The sequence below is a fragment of the Arabidopsis thaliana genome, chromosome 4 (assembly GCF_000001735.4).
Source record: "Arabidopsis thaliana chromosome 4, partial sequence".
Lineage (NCBI taxonomy): Eukaryota > Viridiplantae > Streptophyta > Magnoliopsida > Brassicales > Brassicaceae > Arabidopsis > Arabidopsis thaliana.
In genome coordinates, this window is record NC_003075.7 from 17,520,621 (window position 1) to 17,540,489 (window position 19,869).

Here is a 19,869-nt window from a genome sequence, read left to right on the forward strand (position 1 = left end):
TTAATGTGCGTATATAAACAGTTCCACAAAATCAAGACCAACATAATAATAGTTGATACTTTTATGAACCATGATTAAAAAAAAATCTTAATCGATCAGAAGTAATTAAAGATAAAGGGACCCAAGACAACCTTGCATGATGATGAAACTTTTGATTCTAGATTTCTATAAACTTTAAAAGATGGGAAGTTTCATGGTAATGACAAGTGTGAGCTTTTTCCAATGAATATAAAGAACAAAACAAGAAATTATTGGACAAAAAAAGGAGTCCCACTATCGCATAAAAACAAACATATAAGATAATACAAAACTTGTTTACAAAAAAAAATAATAATAATAATAATACAAAACCATAAAAATCAATATTCAATATCGAATGAAGCGTATCTTTTAGCTCTAAACCATTGAAATTTTGCATATGGATATTGTCTCCAAGTACTTAGTCCATATGGTTGGTCGCTTGACGTCTTTTTTAACTAAGAAATTACACATTTAGAGAAAGTTACGAACATCATTCTTCTAAGATTTGCAACTAGTTATGTTAGTGATCAAAATAATGTATATGTATAAGACAGATGCATGGATGTTACTTATTTTAACTAATTTCCTAAGATTAAATATTATGGTATGAATACGTTGGAGAAATATTTTGTAATCTTCACAAATACATCCAAACGAGTACAATGCACATGTTAAACGGGAGCTTGATTCATCATCTCAACTCACCACCCAAAAGAAAACAATCATAACAAGACCATCAATTATAACCAATAATTATAAACATATATTTGCACTAAACAATGTTATAACATATATTTGCACGTGACTATTATAAGCTAGGTTATTTTGGCAAAAAAAAAAAAAAAAAAAAGACCATCTCAATTCAAAACTGATTGGTAACATTTACAGCTAATTAAACAGAATATTGTTTATTTGTTGAGGAATGTGTATTATGGTCGGGGAATTTTTTTTATCTTTTCTCAAACGGTCGTTTTAATTTCCTGATAAGAAACAATATTAAAAGATAAAAACGTTTTTTTTTTTTGTTAAAAAATAAAAACGTTTTTGGAAGTCGAATAATAAAGCATTATTTTTGGTAAGTCAAAGAGGTAATAATTGGTTCAATCTTCTCATTTGTGGGCTGAGACCGTGAGGGGGAGCATCCATGAAGCTTCATACAAAAGCATGGAGCATGTGACGTTCGCTTTCTTGTTCTACGTTTATACAAACTTTTCTAATAATAATGTTAGTTATTTTTGCAAGCTCATGTTTATTTACGATAAATTACAAAAACAAAAAGAAACACTAATTAACCAAATAGTCACACATTATTACGACACAAGTATCTATAACAGAAAAGAGGCATTATTTTGTACAACAAAATTAAAACACAGATTATGAGTGTGTTACAACTAACAAGCATTACTTCGACAGTACAGCTTAAACAATTCCCTAATCGCAAACATATTTTTTCAAACTCATCTATTATTAATCGAGTCCTTCTGTCGTAGAAGAAATTTGTGTCTATTACATTTAAAGCAGTAAGCAGAATGTCTCATATTATTATCCACCATTAACGGTTTGGAATAAAAAATATAATAGCTCACCAAAATAGAAAACTACAATTATAAAGGGTAAACAATACAATGTCAATATATAGTGAAACGGTGAGATAGTAGAATGGTATTCGGTGGATTCTCTTACTGTAAAATTAATGTGTTACGATAAGCGTATGACATAACTGCTTCAACTTGTCCAATAACACATATTTGATGAATTTAATGTTCGATAAATAATTTTATACATCAAGGTTTAGATTATTGATTTCAGCTTGTAAGGGTCGATTATTGGTCCATAAATCAATTTTCAGTAATTATTTGTACTAATAGAGCGGTCGTTTGATCAAAGGACAATGAAAATAATAATAATACTATTAGCTAAACACCACTTCATTTCTGGTTGTCATCGTTGTGATAGTTGACAATTAACCACATATTGACCATCATTCCAATTCCAAAATTTGACTATAACACATTATTCTGAACCACAGAGAACAGTTTATATTATTAATTTCACTTAGTTATATATAAAATAATATATCCGAAGAAGCAAGAACAAATAACGAGATGTCACCGGGCAAGAAGGGACTCAACGAGTTTAAGCCATCACCAATAGAAATTGTCGGATTCTTGTAGGACCCATTTAAAGGTACGTGGCGTCTCCTGGCTCGAAAATACGATGCGTGGCTGCTCCAGTTTAGCCCACGTCATTCCCCTGCCACTCCCTTCTCTTGCTATTCCTACACTTTCGTTTTGTTCCGTGGACTCTCAGCGCTAAGGCCACGTCTATTGGTCACATATATTTATTCATATCATATTAGTTTATCACTGAATTTCTATGAACACTGTATATTTGGACGTTGATTATAACGTAACCTAAGGACATGAGATTTTGCGTAGTGATAGTATTCATGATCGACCGGAAGAGTTAATACTGTTTCTCGCAAATATATTACTCACATTTAAACCGATCAGTGACATTCATCAAAACAATCAAATCATTTGAATACAACTACTTGACATTATTCCTTCTATCTTAATTACTAAGATATGCCAATTCTATCCTCAGTAGATTGGGTAAATTGTCTTTACATAAGAAATTAGAAAGATAAAGTAGTAGTAGCTAGTCCTTACGCAACTTGGTAAACCAAAACCGGAATAAAATCTACTTGCAAAGAAGAAGTAAAACCATGGTCGCCAACAAATATGCTTACTCTATTTAGCTTAAGTCATGAATCATGATCACTCCTTTTTATTCTTTATCACCAATCAAATTCATTGTATTTTAGGATGTATAATGTTGACATCAACGTAAGCAAACTCTGGCTTTTTTCCATGAGTCCGACTGGTATATTTTAATAAATGTGTGATTAACAAACCTTTTGCTTGTCTACTAACCAAACAAATAGTGGCAACAAGTAAATTAGATCAAATATAAACACTGTGAACAATATGAGCCGTTGATCATAAATTAGGCGTAAGAAATAGATACGTACAGTAGAAAATAAACATAAATGTATATACACACCCAAAAATAAAGGAATAAATAACCAATGAATTAAAAGTACATTAAAGGATTCCGACAGCTTCTTGGCCAATCAATATCACAGATTTAAAAGTGACAAGAAAGTTCATAAATTTCCATTATACAAAAATGGGAACGAGTATTGCATTTAAAATTGTAACCTAGGCATAAAGGGCAGCAATAGTTTTTTTTTTGTAAATCGGGGAATTCAATTTTAACTTAAATTCGTAAACCCACCACGCCAACCCCAAGAGCATTATATCAATTTATTCACTCATTAATTTATCTGTTCGTAAAACAAAATGTATAATAACAATACTCACAAACCAAAATGTCTTCATAATGAACTCATAACTTGTAGAGTAGGCGAATTACATGTCTTGTAAATTAGTATATAGTTTTTTTTTGTCTTATTTTAACAACTACTATATGTTATATTCCTGAAATTTTGTATACTTTTATCATGCAAATCACCTTTTTTAAAAAAACGTAAAAGAAAAAGAGGGAAAATGGTAACAACAAATTCGAAATAAATAAATAAAAGGTGAGTCCCTGACATGGTAATTATAGCTAATAATAAAGGGTTAAAATATCTACGCAAACACAAAAGCTGTCTTCTTCCCCACCCACTTCTACAGCCTGTCATCACTCCTATTGGTTCATAAAACGACAAAATCCTACGTGGCATCCATTTTTTTTCTTCTCTTCTTCTGCAAATTCTCTCTATTTATACACAAACCTTCCATTTCTCTTCCCATAATTTATTCATTTCACCGGAAAAACTGAGTCAACTCAGAGCGAGTTACCATTACCAAGAATCATTTAACACTACTGAATACATATGGGTATATGCAGCTCGAGCGAGTCGACTCAAGTCGCGACGGCGAAGCTGATCTTACAAGATGGGAGGATGATGGAGTTTGCGAATCCCGTTAAAGTCGGATACGTTTTGCTCAAGTATCCGATGTGTTTTATCTGCAACTCCGACGATATGGACTTTGACGACGCCGTTGCCGCTATTAGCGCTGACGAAGAGCTTCAGCTTGGTCAGATATACTTTGCTCTTCCTCTTTGTTGGCTTCGTCAGCCACTTAAAGCTGAGGAGATGGCTGCATTGGCCGTTAAAGCTAGCTCTGCGCTCATGAGAGGTGGTGGAGGAGGTTGTCGCCGGAAATGTGTCGAGCCTATCGTTTCTGATAAGCTTCGAATGAGAGTTGGCTCCGGTGATGATACGGTGGGTTCAGGATCCGGGAGGAGGAAAGTGAGGAACGGTGATGGTGGTGGTAGTGTTAGTAGTAGCCGGAGGAGGAAATGTTACGCGGCGGAGTTGAGTACGATAGATGAGTGAAGGGTAGTTTTGGAATTTTGATTAAATTTGTGGGTTTAATTTGTGGATAGTGTAAATTATGTTGGGGCCTATTAGTCATTTAATGAAGATGCAATTTGCATATTGGCAAAAAGTTCTTATTTGGGATTTTAGTACGCATAGCATCATATCTCAAATGACTCGTCCAATTACTATTATATCCCTACATTTTTTCTCCCCAAAGAGATTAAAATGTCCATCATCCGACAAAATTCTTTCGTTAACCTATAGAATTAGATTTACAGAAAATTAACTAAAACTAGTATTATTTCATTATTGATATAAGGATAAGAAAGGAACATGTGACTGGTCCGTTCCAACGATCTCGTAACGCGGTATTTGGATTGATTGCATCATAAATTAAAATACAAGGTTACGCAAAAATAGTCAAATAAATAGATGCATACACATTTGACACCAACATAGAAAAACACACGCGACGTTACATTAAATTATATGGTTTTTACGTTGGAGAAAATGTGCACTCACATGTTTAAATGTTCAGCAATACTATCACATTTTATTTACAATTTTAATTTTAGCTTTACTATCACATTTTATTTATACTTAGCTGATTTTTAAATAATATTGTAGCTTTTGATAAATTTGTCAATTAAATATCTTTAGCCTAACATTTATTAGATAGCTTAGTACCAGTTAAGAACCATAATGTTTGTAAAATAATATCAAAATAGAATAAACTAAAATTTAGATATACTTTTAAGAGCATCATTTTAAAACATGACTAGAAAGTGGAGTACTGGAGTTTAAATGTTCACATGACATAATATAACTTGGGACCAGTTTATTCGCATTTTTGCCTCCCCTTAATAATTGATACTACTAAAACTAGTAATATATATGTGGATAGTTCTTACAACTGAACAGTTAATACTACTCCATAAGCCTTTAACAAAGACTACGCCATGAGTTTGAACTTATTTGTCAATCTATATAGGTAAATACTAGTAGTAATCAATTTTAAAGGTGACCTTGATATAAGAGATTTTACGGAAATTACACCAAGAAAGTATTAAGAGTCTCTTTGTTCTAAAAGTCCAGCTGTTTGATCAAGCTTCCAGTCATCAACGATGTAACCATTGGCCAATCCATTTATGATTTATATGAAAGGTTCTTGTTAGTTAAATGAAACTGTCCTTAACATTTATTACTAACTATAAATACTTTTTAGGTTGACAAAACAAAAATAATACTCTTGCTTCTAAAAGCCCAGCTGTTTGAACGAGTATTGTTTCTGGATGTTAGTCATTTATCGTTTTCGTTATTTAAGATTCTTTAGCTCAAAGGATTTCCCAATATCTAAGAACTAGCTCGAAAAAATAAAATTCATGCCTAACAAAAAATAAAAAAATAGAAGAAAAAAAATTGTTGCGAAAAATCAACACAAGTGTATACTTAAAATTGATAACACTTTGGCGGTGAATAATCAAAGGTTTATACAATCACATATATTGTTTATTCATTGTTATTTTTCTTCTATAACATGAAAATGCGATGAATTTTTTGTGATGAAAAGTAGTGTAATCATAAAAAAAAAAAGCTGTAGTTTGTGGAGTGGTTTAAAATTTGGGTTGGTTGTTTAGAAACCCCATCCAATCAAGATTTAAAAGAGAAACTAGTTTTTTGAAGTTTTAATTTTTAACGAGTTCATGGCGTGAAGTAGGGTTTGAATTGATTGAATTTTAATTAGGGTTTGGATTAGATATAGAGATGCTTTGGAAACATTCCTCCATTTTGGATAGGTTATTTATCTTGGAAGAAAAGTAAATATTGCTAACTGAGAATGACCAACCGTTATTTTTTGACTAAAAATATTTTCTATTTATTGCTTGAGAAAGAACTATGTAAATGGCCCAGCCCATTTGTTTCTACAAAAGTCCACCAGAAGAACCCATTAATTTGAAGCTGACCAAAACTAAGTTGAAGGCTAAAATAGTAAAATCTTTCTTTAGCAAGTCCAATCAATGGGAGCTTTTTATTTCTTTCAAGTTCAACCATAAGGAATGTTAATCTTCCCATGATTCGTAATTATTAAATTCTCTTTAATTGAAATGGATTACTAATGTTGGGAAATCTAATGTGCTGTAAGTAAAACAAGTTAGCAACGAGATCACATCGACCAACTATGACTAAAATCGACATGAGCTAGTAATGACCGTAATTGAACCAAGGAGGTTTAGCAACAGAGGAGTTGTTATGGAATATTTCAAGCACAGCCATTTTTCTATTTCTAACATAGACTCTAAGAGATCGCTTAATGTACTAATAGACAACATTAACATAGCCTCTAAGAGATCGTCCTGCCACTGTTTCTTGTGTAGCCTCGTGAACATGTGCGAGACTCTCCTTGGTTGATATTTTCTACTCGGATTTGTAAAAGCTTTCTTCTCTGTGTTTGTTTTGTAATTTATAAATTCAATACAAAAAATGCGTATCATGAGGTTAAATTAAATGTTTTATAATTTGAAGGGCTAGGTATCGCTTTAGCAATTCAATCAATGTTGGTTTATTTTTTCTTTCAATTTTTAACCATTCCGATTCCCATAAGGACTGTTCTTCAATGAAAAAGATTATTAATGTTGGGAAATCGAGTTTTGTAAACAAAAACAGCAAACACAATTTTTTTTTTACAACAAAACAAGTTAGCAATGAAATCAAATTGACTAACTAGTTCACTCTAGTTGTATCAAACTGATATTAATGTCCGTAATGGAACGATGAAGACTTAATAACAGAGGAGTTAGGATGGAATCTTTCAAGAACAGCCAAAGATTCTTTCATCGTTGGCCTCTTTTGAGGAACAGGAGACGCACAGCTATAGCCTAACTTGAAACAATCGAGTAAAAACTCTTGTTTGCCATCTAACTCGCCGCGGATCGCCACATCAGCCATTCTCACTGCGCGGTGCCCGTCCTCAACCGTAAGTCCGTTTCCTAGCACAATCTCTTCAACAGACACAATCTTTCCCGTGAGAAGCTCGAGAAGGATCACTCCAAAGCCGTAAACGTCCCATTTCGGACTCGGTTTTAGGCTTCGGAAAGACTCTGGTGCGCAGTAGGGTGACATCGCCCCCACCGAGCTCGGACTCGGGCTTGGTGTAGGCCCGATAGACGAGAATTCTCGCGAGGAAGTTGTGTAACGCTTACTACTGAAAATCCTAGAAGATCCACCAGCTCGAATGTAGCTTGTTTCGCCTGTAAGAAGCCTTTCGAGTCCGAAATCGCCTATTTTGGGTTCCATGTCATGGCCCAAAAGTATGTTGCTAGGCTTCAAGTTTCCATGCACATGCTTCTTCTCGTGGAGATAAGCCAGCCCACGTGCAATGCCCTTTGCTATCTTGAGCCGAGTTTCCCACGGTAGGTGATACGGTGAAGAAGACCCTCCTCCTTTTCCTGCCCAAGGACACACAAAATTCAGCAAACTCATATACACACATGTGTAAGATAGCAAACAATGTTATAGCACGCCTCCTGGTTAAAGAGACTCACGGTAACGGGGGTTGACGAGGCTGCCGTTAGGGACAAAATCGTAAATGACTAGTTTCTCGTCGGTACCCCAATAGAACCCACAAAGTCTAACCAAATTCGGGTGAACCAATTTCCCAATGGCTCGAATGTGCGGCTCAAAATCCTTAAACCGGCGCTGAGATAAACCGTTTTCACCGAGTCGACGAACCGCGAAAACCCTACCGTCTTCAAGAACGGCTTTATACATTATACTCGAACCTGTGGCTCCTAAAATATAAGCTGAAGCCTTAAGCAGAGTCTCAATCTCCATCTCCTTCTCTCCATCAACGGTCACTAACTTGTTATCTCCTGACCGTTGATTTGCATTGTAACCGCTTTCTTCGTCTTCATCATCTTCATCTTCTTCTTCAGACGGTGTCGTTTCAGGATCTTTTCGTAGACACGACCATTTCCTGAATCTTCTTGACTCTTCTGGTGAAGAAGAAGAAGATGAAAATGTTGATAACGTAATTGTGTCTGTTTCTGTTCTTTGCTTGTCGTTGTTGTTGTTATCCACTATCTTGTTCTTCTTGCATCTGTAGATGTAGAGGAAAATCACGGCGAGGATTCCGATTCCAGCGATATCTCCGACTACGATCCCTATTATAACTCCGGGTCGTAACCCGGTTCGGGGATTTGGGTCGGTTTGTTGTGAATTTGGATCGGTAACCGGGTTTGAACCGATTGTGTTCGGTATTGCGGCGATTGCTGGTGTAGACGTCGGTACGTCGGCTTCGGAGACGATAGACGGCGAGGAAGGGATAAGACACGGGTTTCGGGTCGGTTCACCGCATAGACCCGGGTTTCCTGAAAAGAAATTTGATTCCTGGTTTAAGAAAACCGGAGAATCAGGGATTGGACCGGTTAAATTGTTGAAGGAGAGATCAACGGTGACGTTTCTTGGGAAATTGACTCCGATCTCCGGTGGAATTTCGCCGGAGATTTGGTTAAACGAGACATTTAAGTACTGGAGACTATATCCGCCAAAATCCGGAGGAAGCGAGCCATTGATCAGATTCGACGACAGGTCTAAGAACTCAACAACTCTCCAACCGCCGGGAATCTCGCCGGAAAAGTAATTATTCTCCAAAGAAACCACCGTTAAGTTTCTCAACGACGCCAAATTTGTAGGTAACTTTCCCGCCAAGGCATTATCAGAGAGATTTAGGGTTAGAAGATTGTGAAGATCACCAATTGCGGAAGGGATTTCGCCGGAGATCATGTTACTAGAGAGATCAAGGAAACGAAGCTCTCTAGCGTTGAAGAAAGAAACCGGTAATGGCCCATTGAAGGAATTATTGGAAAGATCGAGACTTTGAAGTGTTAAGAGAGAACCCAAATCAGAAGGAATCGAACCAAGAAGCTGAGAATTGGGAAGAGACAAAGTTAAGACTTTAGAATCGTTATTACAAGAGATTCCTCTCCAAGAACATGGACTTTCGTGTTTGTAATTCCATGTCTGTAATAAAGACAGAGGATCAACAAGAACAGAGGATTTAAACTTCATCAAAACCAACCCATCAGAGTTTAAAGCAGAGGAACTCAAAACAGAGCAAAAGAAGAAGAAAATCACTGAAATCAACTCCATTCTCATTGCATCATCACACTATTGTGACAGAGAGAGATATGAAGAAGAGAGAGGGAGAGGTGTGAAGGGAGTTAAAGATAGAGAAAGAGAAAACAGCTCACGTAACCAAACACTCCACTTCCTGCTCCCTAAATGCTCTCTCTCTCTCTTTCTTTGTGTCTCTGTCTCTCTGCAAAAATATTGCAGAGTTTCTTTAATTCTATAATCAATACGACTACACACTTCTTGTTACGGTCTTCTTCATTTATTATTATGAAATTGTACTTTCTTTTTTTCTCTCTCTCTCTCTCTTTCTTTAGTGAGCCGAAGAAACGAGTAGATAGATTCTTAGAATCAGTAAGCTACAAGACATTTATATCATCTATAGCTAAAGTTGTAAATTTGACTTTTACATGATATTCTTCTGTTTTTGGTTCACACAACCAATATAGCTCGAAGGAATCTAAATCGAATATAATGGATGTTTTTGAATTTTAGAAAAATAAGGGCATGTTCTTGGTTTTTGTTTTTAGAATATAGTTTCGAATGTCTCTGCTGTTTTCCATTTTTTGGGGATTTTTTTTTTGTTTATGGATGCTTTACAAGTATTTTACTCTGTAAATGGTTTCCATGTGCTGCTTATTATCATTTGTTTTTATTCGTTTGATTACAATTTTTTTTGTAATAAGTAGAGCTATTTCAGTCGTCCGGAAGATTCTGCATTCAATTCTGTACGAAATAATAATTTGTCTTCAAGCTACATATGATTAATTGGAGGGAAAATAATATAACACTCCATGAGTTTAAAAGAGCTTCACATTCTTTATATGAATGATTATATGTAAGGAAATTGAAATTGTCAATATTATAAGCAAAAAAATACGCATTTACTTCGAGGTTATAAAATGGTAACAAATTGAAGATCAGTTACATGGTTTTGGATATGTTTGAGTTTGGATAAGCATGATTCATGAGGTGGGTAAATTGTATTTAAGGCATCCCTGGAAAAAAAAGTGTAAAGGTTTTCAATAATTAGATATACGAGTGCACACATGGTCCATACTCCATAACTCATCATTTTAGTCTCTTATTATTCCCTTTTTGCATTCTTTATAACTGTTAAACAGTTTCTTTTGTAAAGGTTGGAGGTGATCTCTACCCACTTCTTTATAAAATACAAAATTTGGGTTGAAAAAGATTCAATAAAGTTCATCAACTATAATGAGTCCAATAGTAAAAGCCACAAACCCAGCCTTGTTAGTCTTGTGGTGGACCATGAATTTTCATTAGATGATCTTTTCCCTGAATTATGATCTACATCTTAATCTTCAACCAAAAACTTATTATAAAAAAAAACATAGAGAAAAAATCGCTATTAGATAACTTAAGTCACAAATGAGGTCAAATCAAATGATTTATAATGTAAAAGGTAAAGTCTCGCTTTAGCAATTCAATCAATGCTAGTCGGCCATTTGATCCTTCGCCATTTGGATTTTTATTTCTTTCAACCATAAGAAAAGCTCATCTATGTTTATGTCCCCATGATTTGTATCTATTACTTAAGTTATAACTTATAACATCAAACAAAATTATTTTTAAAAAATGGAAATGTAAATTGACTCTTGACCTTGGAACTAGGAATTCTATTGCTCCTTTTAAGTAAGATGCAAATGTATGAATTTGTAACCTAAACTTTTTGCCTAATCAATGGATCATGTTCCTCCTTACGTATTGTTTATGCTAATTCAGCTAAATTTCCTCGAGTTGGGTTGAGAAGAAGAAGAATAATTAGCCTGCCATTCACTCCTCTAGTTGACTTTAAACTTACGATATGCTATTAAATGATTTAAATTCCCTCGTTTTAAGAAAACATCTAAAATTTATATCATATGTTTTTCTCAACACACTATACAGTATACAGTTATGGAAATAATAAACTTAAATCATAATGACGATTACATTTTTTTTTTTAAACTTGTATTAAAGAAACAAAACGGTATCTGTTTGTGAAACAAAAAGTAAATCATAGAACAACTCACTTTTGATCCATAAAAATAAAAGTACAGTGAGTTTTTTTTTTTTTTCCTTCAACCATTGACTCTGAAACAGAGAGATGATTTGTAATTTTGTTTTGTAATTGTAGGTGAAATGACAAGATGAAATCTTAAAATGCAAGGGACTTAACCGAATGAAACGTTTAGAGGCCAATTTATGGGCTTTAAAGGCCCAATTATTCATTGTAATACAAGGAAATGTGGCGGTTGACTGGTTATACCTCAAGCTAAATCGAGAGAGAAGAAGATGTACTTGAAAGGACGAACGGGGACAGGTAACCAAACGAAAATTGTCCAAAAATATTGGGCTTTTTAAAGCTTACAATCTTCTCTACGGCCTTTCCTTTTTGTGATAATTAATTTATTCTTCTAATTCAGAGCACTAAGATTTTTTCTTGTTACCGGTGGATCTTTTTTTGGTGTAAACAAAATTTCATTTTATACATTATTCGTTTATTTCGACCAAAAAAAACAAAAAACGTTATTCGTTTATATGAATGTTAGCTTCGGCGAATAACGATATCCGACACAGTCATTGTCAGCTTTATTCCCAAATTATCTATAAACTATTTATTAAGTGGACAATTTGTTTAGCAGTGGTTGTAAATTTCATAGCTACATCAGATGCTTTTCTTTTTGTCGATAGCTACGTGACATTATTTTATTTAAGTCCAATGCCATGTACAAACTGTAGATGTTTGAAAAAACTAATTTACCTCGAAATTTTGCTCTATAAAAAATACGATTGACACCACATCTTTAAACGAAATATATCTATGTATATATTATGTGTTAGTTTATATCATACTATAATAAATAATATATATATTTATTGGATATGAATGAAATAACAGAGAATGCAAATATATTTGAATATTAACAGTCAAAGAATTCGTCTAAGTAGTATACAAACCAAATTTTAACTGTCATTTTTAAGCATAATGTATCTTAAAGACTTAAAGTACAACCAACCCATACAATATAGTGGTTTAGTGGTTATGTATAATTAATTAAATAACGATAGGCCACTATCTCTGTGCATGTCACAAAACAATGGATGACTAACCTTTGTTTTATCGAATAAACATAATTAAAGGTTCTTTATAAACTACTTCGGCCCGAAGCATTCTTCGTTTTGTTTTCTTTTAGTAAAAAAATTTCGAAAAGTGCAAACCAAATAAAGGGAGGCGATAGCACGACGGGCTCATGCGGGTTACGATTACTATATCACCACTCTCATAAACATTTCTTATTTTCGTTTCTAGTGCATAAACTTTAGATACATTCTGTTACATAAAGAGTTCTGTTATTTTTGCCCAAAAAAAAAAAAAAGAGTTCTGTTACTAGTGGAAGCATTCATTTTACGGCATCTTTATTTACAAACAAGATCACTGTTTGATTTTTTCCACGAATCTTCCTTCTTGCCCATGAATCAATCATGATGAATCGTGAACGGTCTAATATCTAACACAAAGATTCGACACGTGTTTGATAATGACGGAACATCGTGGGCATGTATTCCACGTGCCCTTTTTGCCAACTGACCAATAATTCAACATAAACGCTCACTTTGGGAAAAAAAATGGTGGCCGGTGTGGATTTTCTTTCTGTTTTCTTTGACTATAGTGCATTGAAATAAAATGAAATTGGTTCTGCTGCTATTGTTCTAATGCATAACCTATGTTATGGGATATATGTGATCAGAAGAATTGAACACGAAATCATCAGTGGTTCATCACCGAAATTATGAAATATCATTCTAAAATAATAACAAAAAAAGTCAGATGAAATATCAAAAACACTTCGAAGTACGACTATCAAAGACGTTAGACGTAATTGCGTCAATTTTCTACAACAACACAATTTATTAAAACTCATCTACATAAACCTTTGACCTTGAAATTGAAAAGGCGATTGGTCATAGGACACTTCACACTTATCGGTAGTAGCATCAACGTCTTATTGACCACAAGAACAACATACACTTGTGTTTGACTTTTTGTTTTAAATTGAACTATTGTTTGAATACTGTGGTCAACCTTATTGTGGTCAACGTAAAAGTTCATCATCAACGCATATAAATGCACAAAACGACTTTTTAAACTTAATTACAGCAATCTTCAAAGTGTATAGATCTAATTTATACTGTATGTAAATATTGTATTAGACTATTAGTATCTTCTACTTTTGAATGTCTAAAAGTTATTCCTTATGTTTTACGATGAATTTTTTAGAAATTTCACATTCTTTAAAAAAATTATATAATGACAATTTTAACCTTTTAATACACTTTAAAAATAAAAATAAATATTTATATAATTATTTAATAAGGATAAAACAGATAAACAGTTTTAAAATTTGCTTTGAAAATATAAAACTTTTACTTTTATAGAACAAATATTTTTCTTAAAAAATTAATTTTTGTGAGACAGTTGATCATATAAAAGTTGCTAAATCGCAACTTACAAAAAAAAAAAAAATTCTTCTCTTCTGATAACTTCAAATATTTTTGGCTAATATCTACTTGTATTGATATCTTTGTGTTTTTACACGGACATCATTTGATCGCATAAATTGAGCAAATATACTAAAGGTAGAGTGAGATTTAAAGAGTAAGCAAAAGGAACACACATATTTTCTGAATGTAGACGTCTTTAATTTCGCATCAAACTTTCCTTTAATTATCCCATGATTCATCATAAAACCAACCATAGGACTAGTTTTTGTTACATTAATTTTACAAAAATCATAAGTTTGGATCATATAACGAAGTACCAATAGAGAGAATAAATGAAAAAAATATGGGTGGGCATCAAAGTTTTCACGTGTGTCGTATCAATAAACCCAACAACCATATCAAAGGGGAAGATCTCTTTAGTTCACAGTTCCAAGATTTTCATAACTCTAATTTACATTTATACCCTTCCGTACCACGCCAAAGTATACGACTTTCGTATGGTCAAATTGTCCGCCTCAAAATATATAATTCTTTTTTTTATTTCTGCAGTGTATTTGTCGGAGCGGTGGGAAACAAATCACACGTGTGTCTGCTTCTAACGCGTCTTTACCGTCACGTGATAGATCGTTTCTCGCACGTGCCGTCTGCGGTTGAAAGTTGTTGATAAGTTTGGTGTTTTGCAGAACAATTTGCTAGGAACAAAAAAAGATTCAACGAATGAGATACTGACAAGTGTTTTCGAAACCCAATTACCCAAAGATAATAATTTCATAAGACAACACAAAGATTTTTCGTTATTAGCTTGCATATACACACATTCATTGATTTCAATGTTACACTATTTTAATATGAACTTGTACCTCTTGAAGTCTTGTACACGTCGAAATATTTGTGTCCTCTCGTTCAGTGGCAACATTTATAAAATTAATGGGTTAAAATCACTAGAATCGTTTTCTTAAAATGATTAAGTCACAAGAATCTGAATTTCTTAAATAATAATTAAACGGTCACCTAATAATATTCCATTTCTTGGACGAACTCGTGGATTGGTATTGGTTAGCTCCTAATTACAAGATATTCCAGACAATATCGTTACAACAAATCTCTGATTTTGGATTACTAGATTTTCGAATAATAATCATGGAACTAATATGCATGAACATTCATATATATGATTGGGACTTAAAACATACGCTGAACCTTGAACAAAGTTATTATTATATAAGATTGTAATGCTATTTTAGGAAATTCCATTCCAAGGCACCATGCATATGTACTCACATGCATTTTTCGAAAATTAGACACTACGTTTCAGTGGAGGGAACAGTATATTTATAAGATATATGATCTATGAGATCAATCAGGGTCTAGTAAATAGTGACCTTGTTTGGAATTTTAACTTATGCTATAAGAGAACGACACAAAAAGTTGTTATTTTTTAAAAAATAGTATTTGGGAATCACACATACACACGCATATTTATCTAATAGTACGTTTTCGTTATAGATAACCATTGAATATGAATAATTTGCTTCCTGTTAATATTTAGATCGAATTGTTATTATAATTTGATAATACTCTATACTTTGTACGCACTCCTCTTAACTCTTTCAAGCTATATCATTTCCAATACTCTTTACAAATTGCCGTGCTACGATTCTATAGTATTCTTTAAGATTAAATTAGCTCACGAAATACTTAACTCTTTCGGTGGAGCCAAACCCACAAACTAAAACCATCAGTTTCTTACCACTATATATGCCAATGACCTCTTTTTTGAAAATGCAGTTAATTTTTAACATCTATCAGCGTTAACCTTTTTTTTATAACTTACTATTCACAATACATATAAAATCGACAAGAATTGCTTTCAGTTATCAACTACAACCCTCACAAAAGTCGGTTATTATAATCCAGAAAATGAATTGGGTTGGTTGGACGAGATTAAAACTTAACTCCATTCCCATTAGTAACGATTAAAATTAGTAGTTTTTCAACGAATTGATTAGTAGAATTAAACAACAAAAACCAATAAAAATTAGAGAATAAATTAGGTAATAGGTACGATGTACCTAAAACGGAAGATCTCTTACCGTATCTCCATTAATTACACAGTTTTGTCCATCTGCCTCCCTTCGTTCACTCTATGAAATTATATCGGCTAATATACAATTTGGTTTAACACTAAGATAAAAAACAAAATCTGACCGAATCTTATCCTTTTATTTTTCCCTTTTCTCAGGGATACTTAATAATACTTTTCAATGCTCAAAGCATATAAACTAATTAGTTTAAGTCGAGTGACAAAGAGTAGGAAGGTCGCAAGAAACTTCCCTTAGCATCGGAGCATGTGCCTCGTGCTCTGCAGTACACGGCTGGATTAGTTGTTTACCGGTGCCGTACACTTGACAGATCCCAGTTTTAATAGTTTTTAAAATCTACATTTTAGTAGAAATTTATATATATTCACTCACAGCGGTCGTAAAGTAACTGCTGCGTCCATATTTACATAAATCATTAGGCTCGAAATCATCATAACCTAATGGCCTAATTCATAAGTGGTTTACGCATAGATATGCATTCATGAACGAAGAAGCTTCTTTAGCTAAATGAATTCTATGGGAGTGTTTTAGTACTAGTATCTACGGTTTTTCTAACGTTGGTAGTTGATGATATATGTGTGAATGCATATCAAATTGACCACAACATAAAAAAATGAATTTATGGTTAAAAATGACTTCTGAACCGTTGGTTGGTTACATAATCCATTAATAGAAACAAAAATAAGGACAATGCATTTAATATATTATTCGAATACAATTCTTCGCTTACTTAAAAACATACATATAGTTGACTACGATTTATTCCACTCAGACAATACGACCCTCCAATATTTAAGTTTTATTTTCTCACATATTTTGAAAAACACCAAAATATATTTTTGTTCTCTTTAATTTCCTTCAAAAAGCTAAGTGTATAACTCAAAAAAATAAAAAAGTCAAAAGTCAAATTTGTGTTTTTTACAAATGATAAAAATTCTAAATTTCTTAACTAAACACTAAACCAAAGTATTTTTAGTTTTCCAAACACAAGTTATAAAGGAGTTAAGAATGGTAAATTACTAATTAGTGAAGAATATATAAAAAAGGGTGGGTGGGTGACCGGCAGGTGGGAGAGTGGCCGTTAAAGGGAGGCAGAGATTTACAGCCTGTTTTTGTTTTTTTTATAATATCAGAAAATTAAAGTGGTAACGATCAGCCTTCCGATCTATCCTTGTCGTTTTGCGCCACGTGAGCAACTGTCTCTTTTTGGCCTATCTTTTTCTTTTTGTTTTGCTTTTTTTCTTCTTTGCTTTTTAGAGTATTTCATTTTTGAGATCGGCAAAATATCCAAAACATAATAATGATAACAATTTTTCAAATAAATAAAAAAAATACTAATAATGGTATACAGGCTGGCTTCCTCAGTCAAAAAGTCACCGAATCGAACCAAAACCTCATACCTAACCGTTAACTTCATCCTTATCTTCTTCTTCTTGTTTTCCTTATTTCTTTTTGTTGGTGCTCTTTTTTCATTTTTCTATTATATCATACATTCTTTTACCATATTACTTCAATTATTGTTGGTTTACCTTCATAAGTTTAATATGTTTTAGTGCATACGATATCAACTGTTTTGCGCAAAGGGTTGAGTTTTTATATAAACTAAACGAAAACAAAATTTGGAGGGTACTGAAATTGTTCATTTTTCATTATCTTGGTGTAAATAATCTATGAATCTCATGTGTATATGCAAAGTCATATGAAGTGAACTTGGTTTAGATATTTGTTGTATTTTCAATTTTCATTTTTAATTATATCATACATTCTTTTACAATAATCTTCAATTATTGTTTACATCCCTAATTTTAATGCATAAGATATAAATTGTTTTGAGCATTAGGGTTTAGTTTTTTTATAAACTATATGAAAACAAAATTTGGAGGGTATTTAAGTTATTCATTTTCATTATTTTGTGTAATTAATCTATGAACTTCGTGTGTATATATGCAAAGTTGCATGAAGTGGAACTTGGTTTTAGATATTTATGAATATCTAGATATTTGTTGTATTTCAGTTTGTTAGGTTTTGTTCTCTCTTTCTGCCAATTACACACACTTTTGTTTTACAAAGAACATAAATAAAAGTTACATATATATCCTGAAAAGTTTGCTTCACTGTATATATATCATCATCCTACACGCGCTTCACCGGCGTTTACCCTTTCAATTTCTGGTTAACTAAGTTGAACCGGATTAGTAATTCTTCGGTTTAGTTGTTCTTCTATACGACAATTTATCACTTGACAAATATAAACGATCTATTACTTGCAACATTCATATTTAATCTAGTATCTTACACGTACATATTTGTTAGAAATTCAATGACCAAACATTGCAAAACTATTACATTCACTTGTTGCATGTAAGCTAGAAGCCTAGAACTCGCTGTCAACGACTACAATGTCTACATTATTTTCACCGACACAATTTACATCTTAACCAAAATTTGGATATTGGACCAATCGTTCGTTTATATAATAACCACACGTATCAATCAACACACAGAAGACAATGACATGTAACAAACAGTGTAAAATATTGAAAATAACTTATCAAAAAACTTTAGTTCATAACACAAAAACTTTCGGCTATTTTTTATTGACTTCTATGTAGTCTTTTTGTTGCACTTACTATTTTTAAAAGCAATATGTATGTTTCCAGCAGATTCTTAGTTTTTACAAAATTTTGCCTTTAATATTTTTTTTGATATACATTGCCATTCTTGATTTCATTTTCTTCTACAATAGTATCAAAATTTTACAAAATAAAACTTCAAAAAACATACGAAAAAGTTAACAAATATTCAAAAAGAGAATGATTTTAAAAAGGATATAAATATAGAGAGAATAAAACGTAGAAGTTAACGATTTTTTTTTGTGAGTGTCACTTTAGATGGAAAATGAAATGATTGGGTAAAAACGCTCCACCTGTAAAACAGAGAGTGGAAGAAACGCTCCTGTGTACGAGCGTACTCTCTCTTCAAAAGAAAACAAATCTCTCAAAAAAAAGAAAGAACAATTGAAAAAAAAAAAGCAAATCTCAAACTCAAAGTACATATACTTACTTGACACGTGTTAATATACAGCTGTATCCCAAGTCCCCAACCGTTTTTCCTGGAAGATTCTCTGCTCTCCACGCTCGATGTTAACCTCACACAAACGCTTATCTCCCAAAACGCCTTTTCCAATCGCCAACGTGTTTTATTTTTGGTTTAAAATAAATATCTGTTCCAATCATACAAACACGTAAATGTTGTCAATTTTTTTATACCCAAACGTTAACGAGGTTTGTACGTAGCCCATTTATGGACACATAATTATGAACATATAAACAATGGTTAATCATACGTTTAAATTAATTAAATTCACCAATATTTTTTTGACTGAATGAGTCAAAATTGTTTAACGAGTAACGACCATAATTATCAGTTTTTATTTTTTATTGTTTGAACTACCATAGTTATCCGTTTAACACTGAGCAAATCTCTTTATTAATAGAGAAAACGGTTTTATTTGTTTCCTTCTATAAAATTTGTTTTTAATAATACGTTAGATATTTTTATGCAGTTAAGGATAATATTACACTGTAAAGTTTAACTAGTTTAATATCGTTTCTGTTAAATCGATAAGAAAAAATTACCGGTTGAACCGGTGACCCTTTTGCCCACTCCTTTCTCGTATAAATACTCTCTCTTCTTGCTCTTATCCTCTTC

General features: G+C 32.8%; 2 protein-coding genes and 2 long non-coding RNA genes across 4 annotated transcripts; 2 read left to right on the top strand and 2 right to left on the bottom strand.

Annotated features, from left to right (window-relative positions):
• Positions 1 to 3,840: 3,840 nt before the first annotated feature.
• Positions 3,841 to 4,674, top strand: AT4G37240 (HTH-type transcriptional regulator). The gene has a single exon (NM_119887.3). It carries the CDS (start codon positions 3,926 to 3,928, stop codon positions 4,430 to 4,432), a length of 507 nt encoding a protein of 168 aa, NP_568020.1. The 5' UTR covers positions 3,841 to 3,925; the 3' UTR covers positions 4,433 to 4,674.
• Positions 4,675 to 7,021: 2,347 nt separating this feature from the next.
• On the bottom strand, positions 7,022 to 9,969 carry AT4G37250 (Leucine-rich repeat protein kinase family protein). Its single transcript, NM_119888.3, has 2 exons — positions 7,960 to 9,969; positions 7,022 to 7,863 (listed from the first exon to the last, which is right to left on the bottom strand). Exons 1-2 carry the CDS (start codon positions 9,569 to 9,571, stop codon positions 7,169 to 7,171), a joined length of 2,307 nt encoding a protein of 768 aa, NP_195442.2. The 5' UTR covers positions 9,572 to 9,969; the 3' UTR covers positions 7,022 to 7,168.
• Positions 9,970 to 14,399: 4,430 nt separating this feature from the next.
• On the top strand, positions 14,400 to 14,739 carry AT4G09485. The gene has a single exon (NR_142284.1). It is a non-coding gene; the product is annotated as an other RNA (long non-coding RNA).
• A 1,619-nt stretch (positions 14,740 to 16,358) lies between these two features.
• AT4G09495 lies at positions 16,359 to 16,561 on the bottom strand. The gene has a single exon (NR_142285.1). It is a non-coding gene; the product is annotated as an other RNA (long non-coding RNA).
• Positions 16,562 to 19,869: the final 3,308 nt, after the last annotated feature.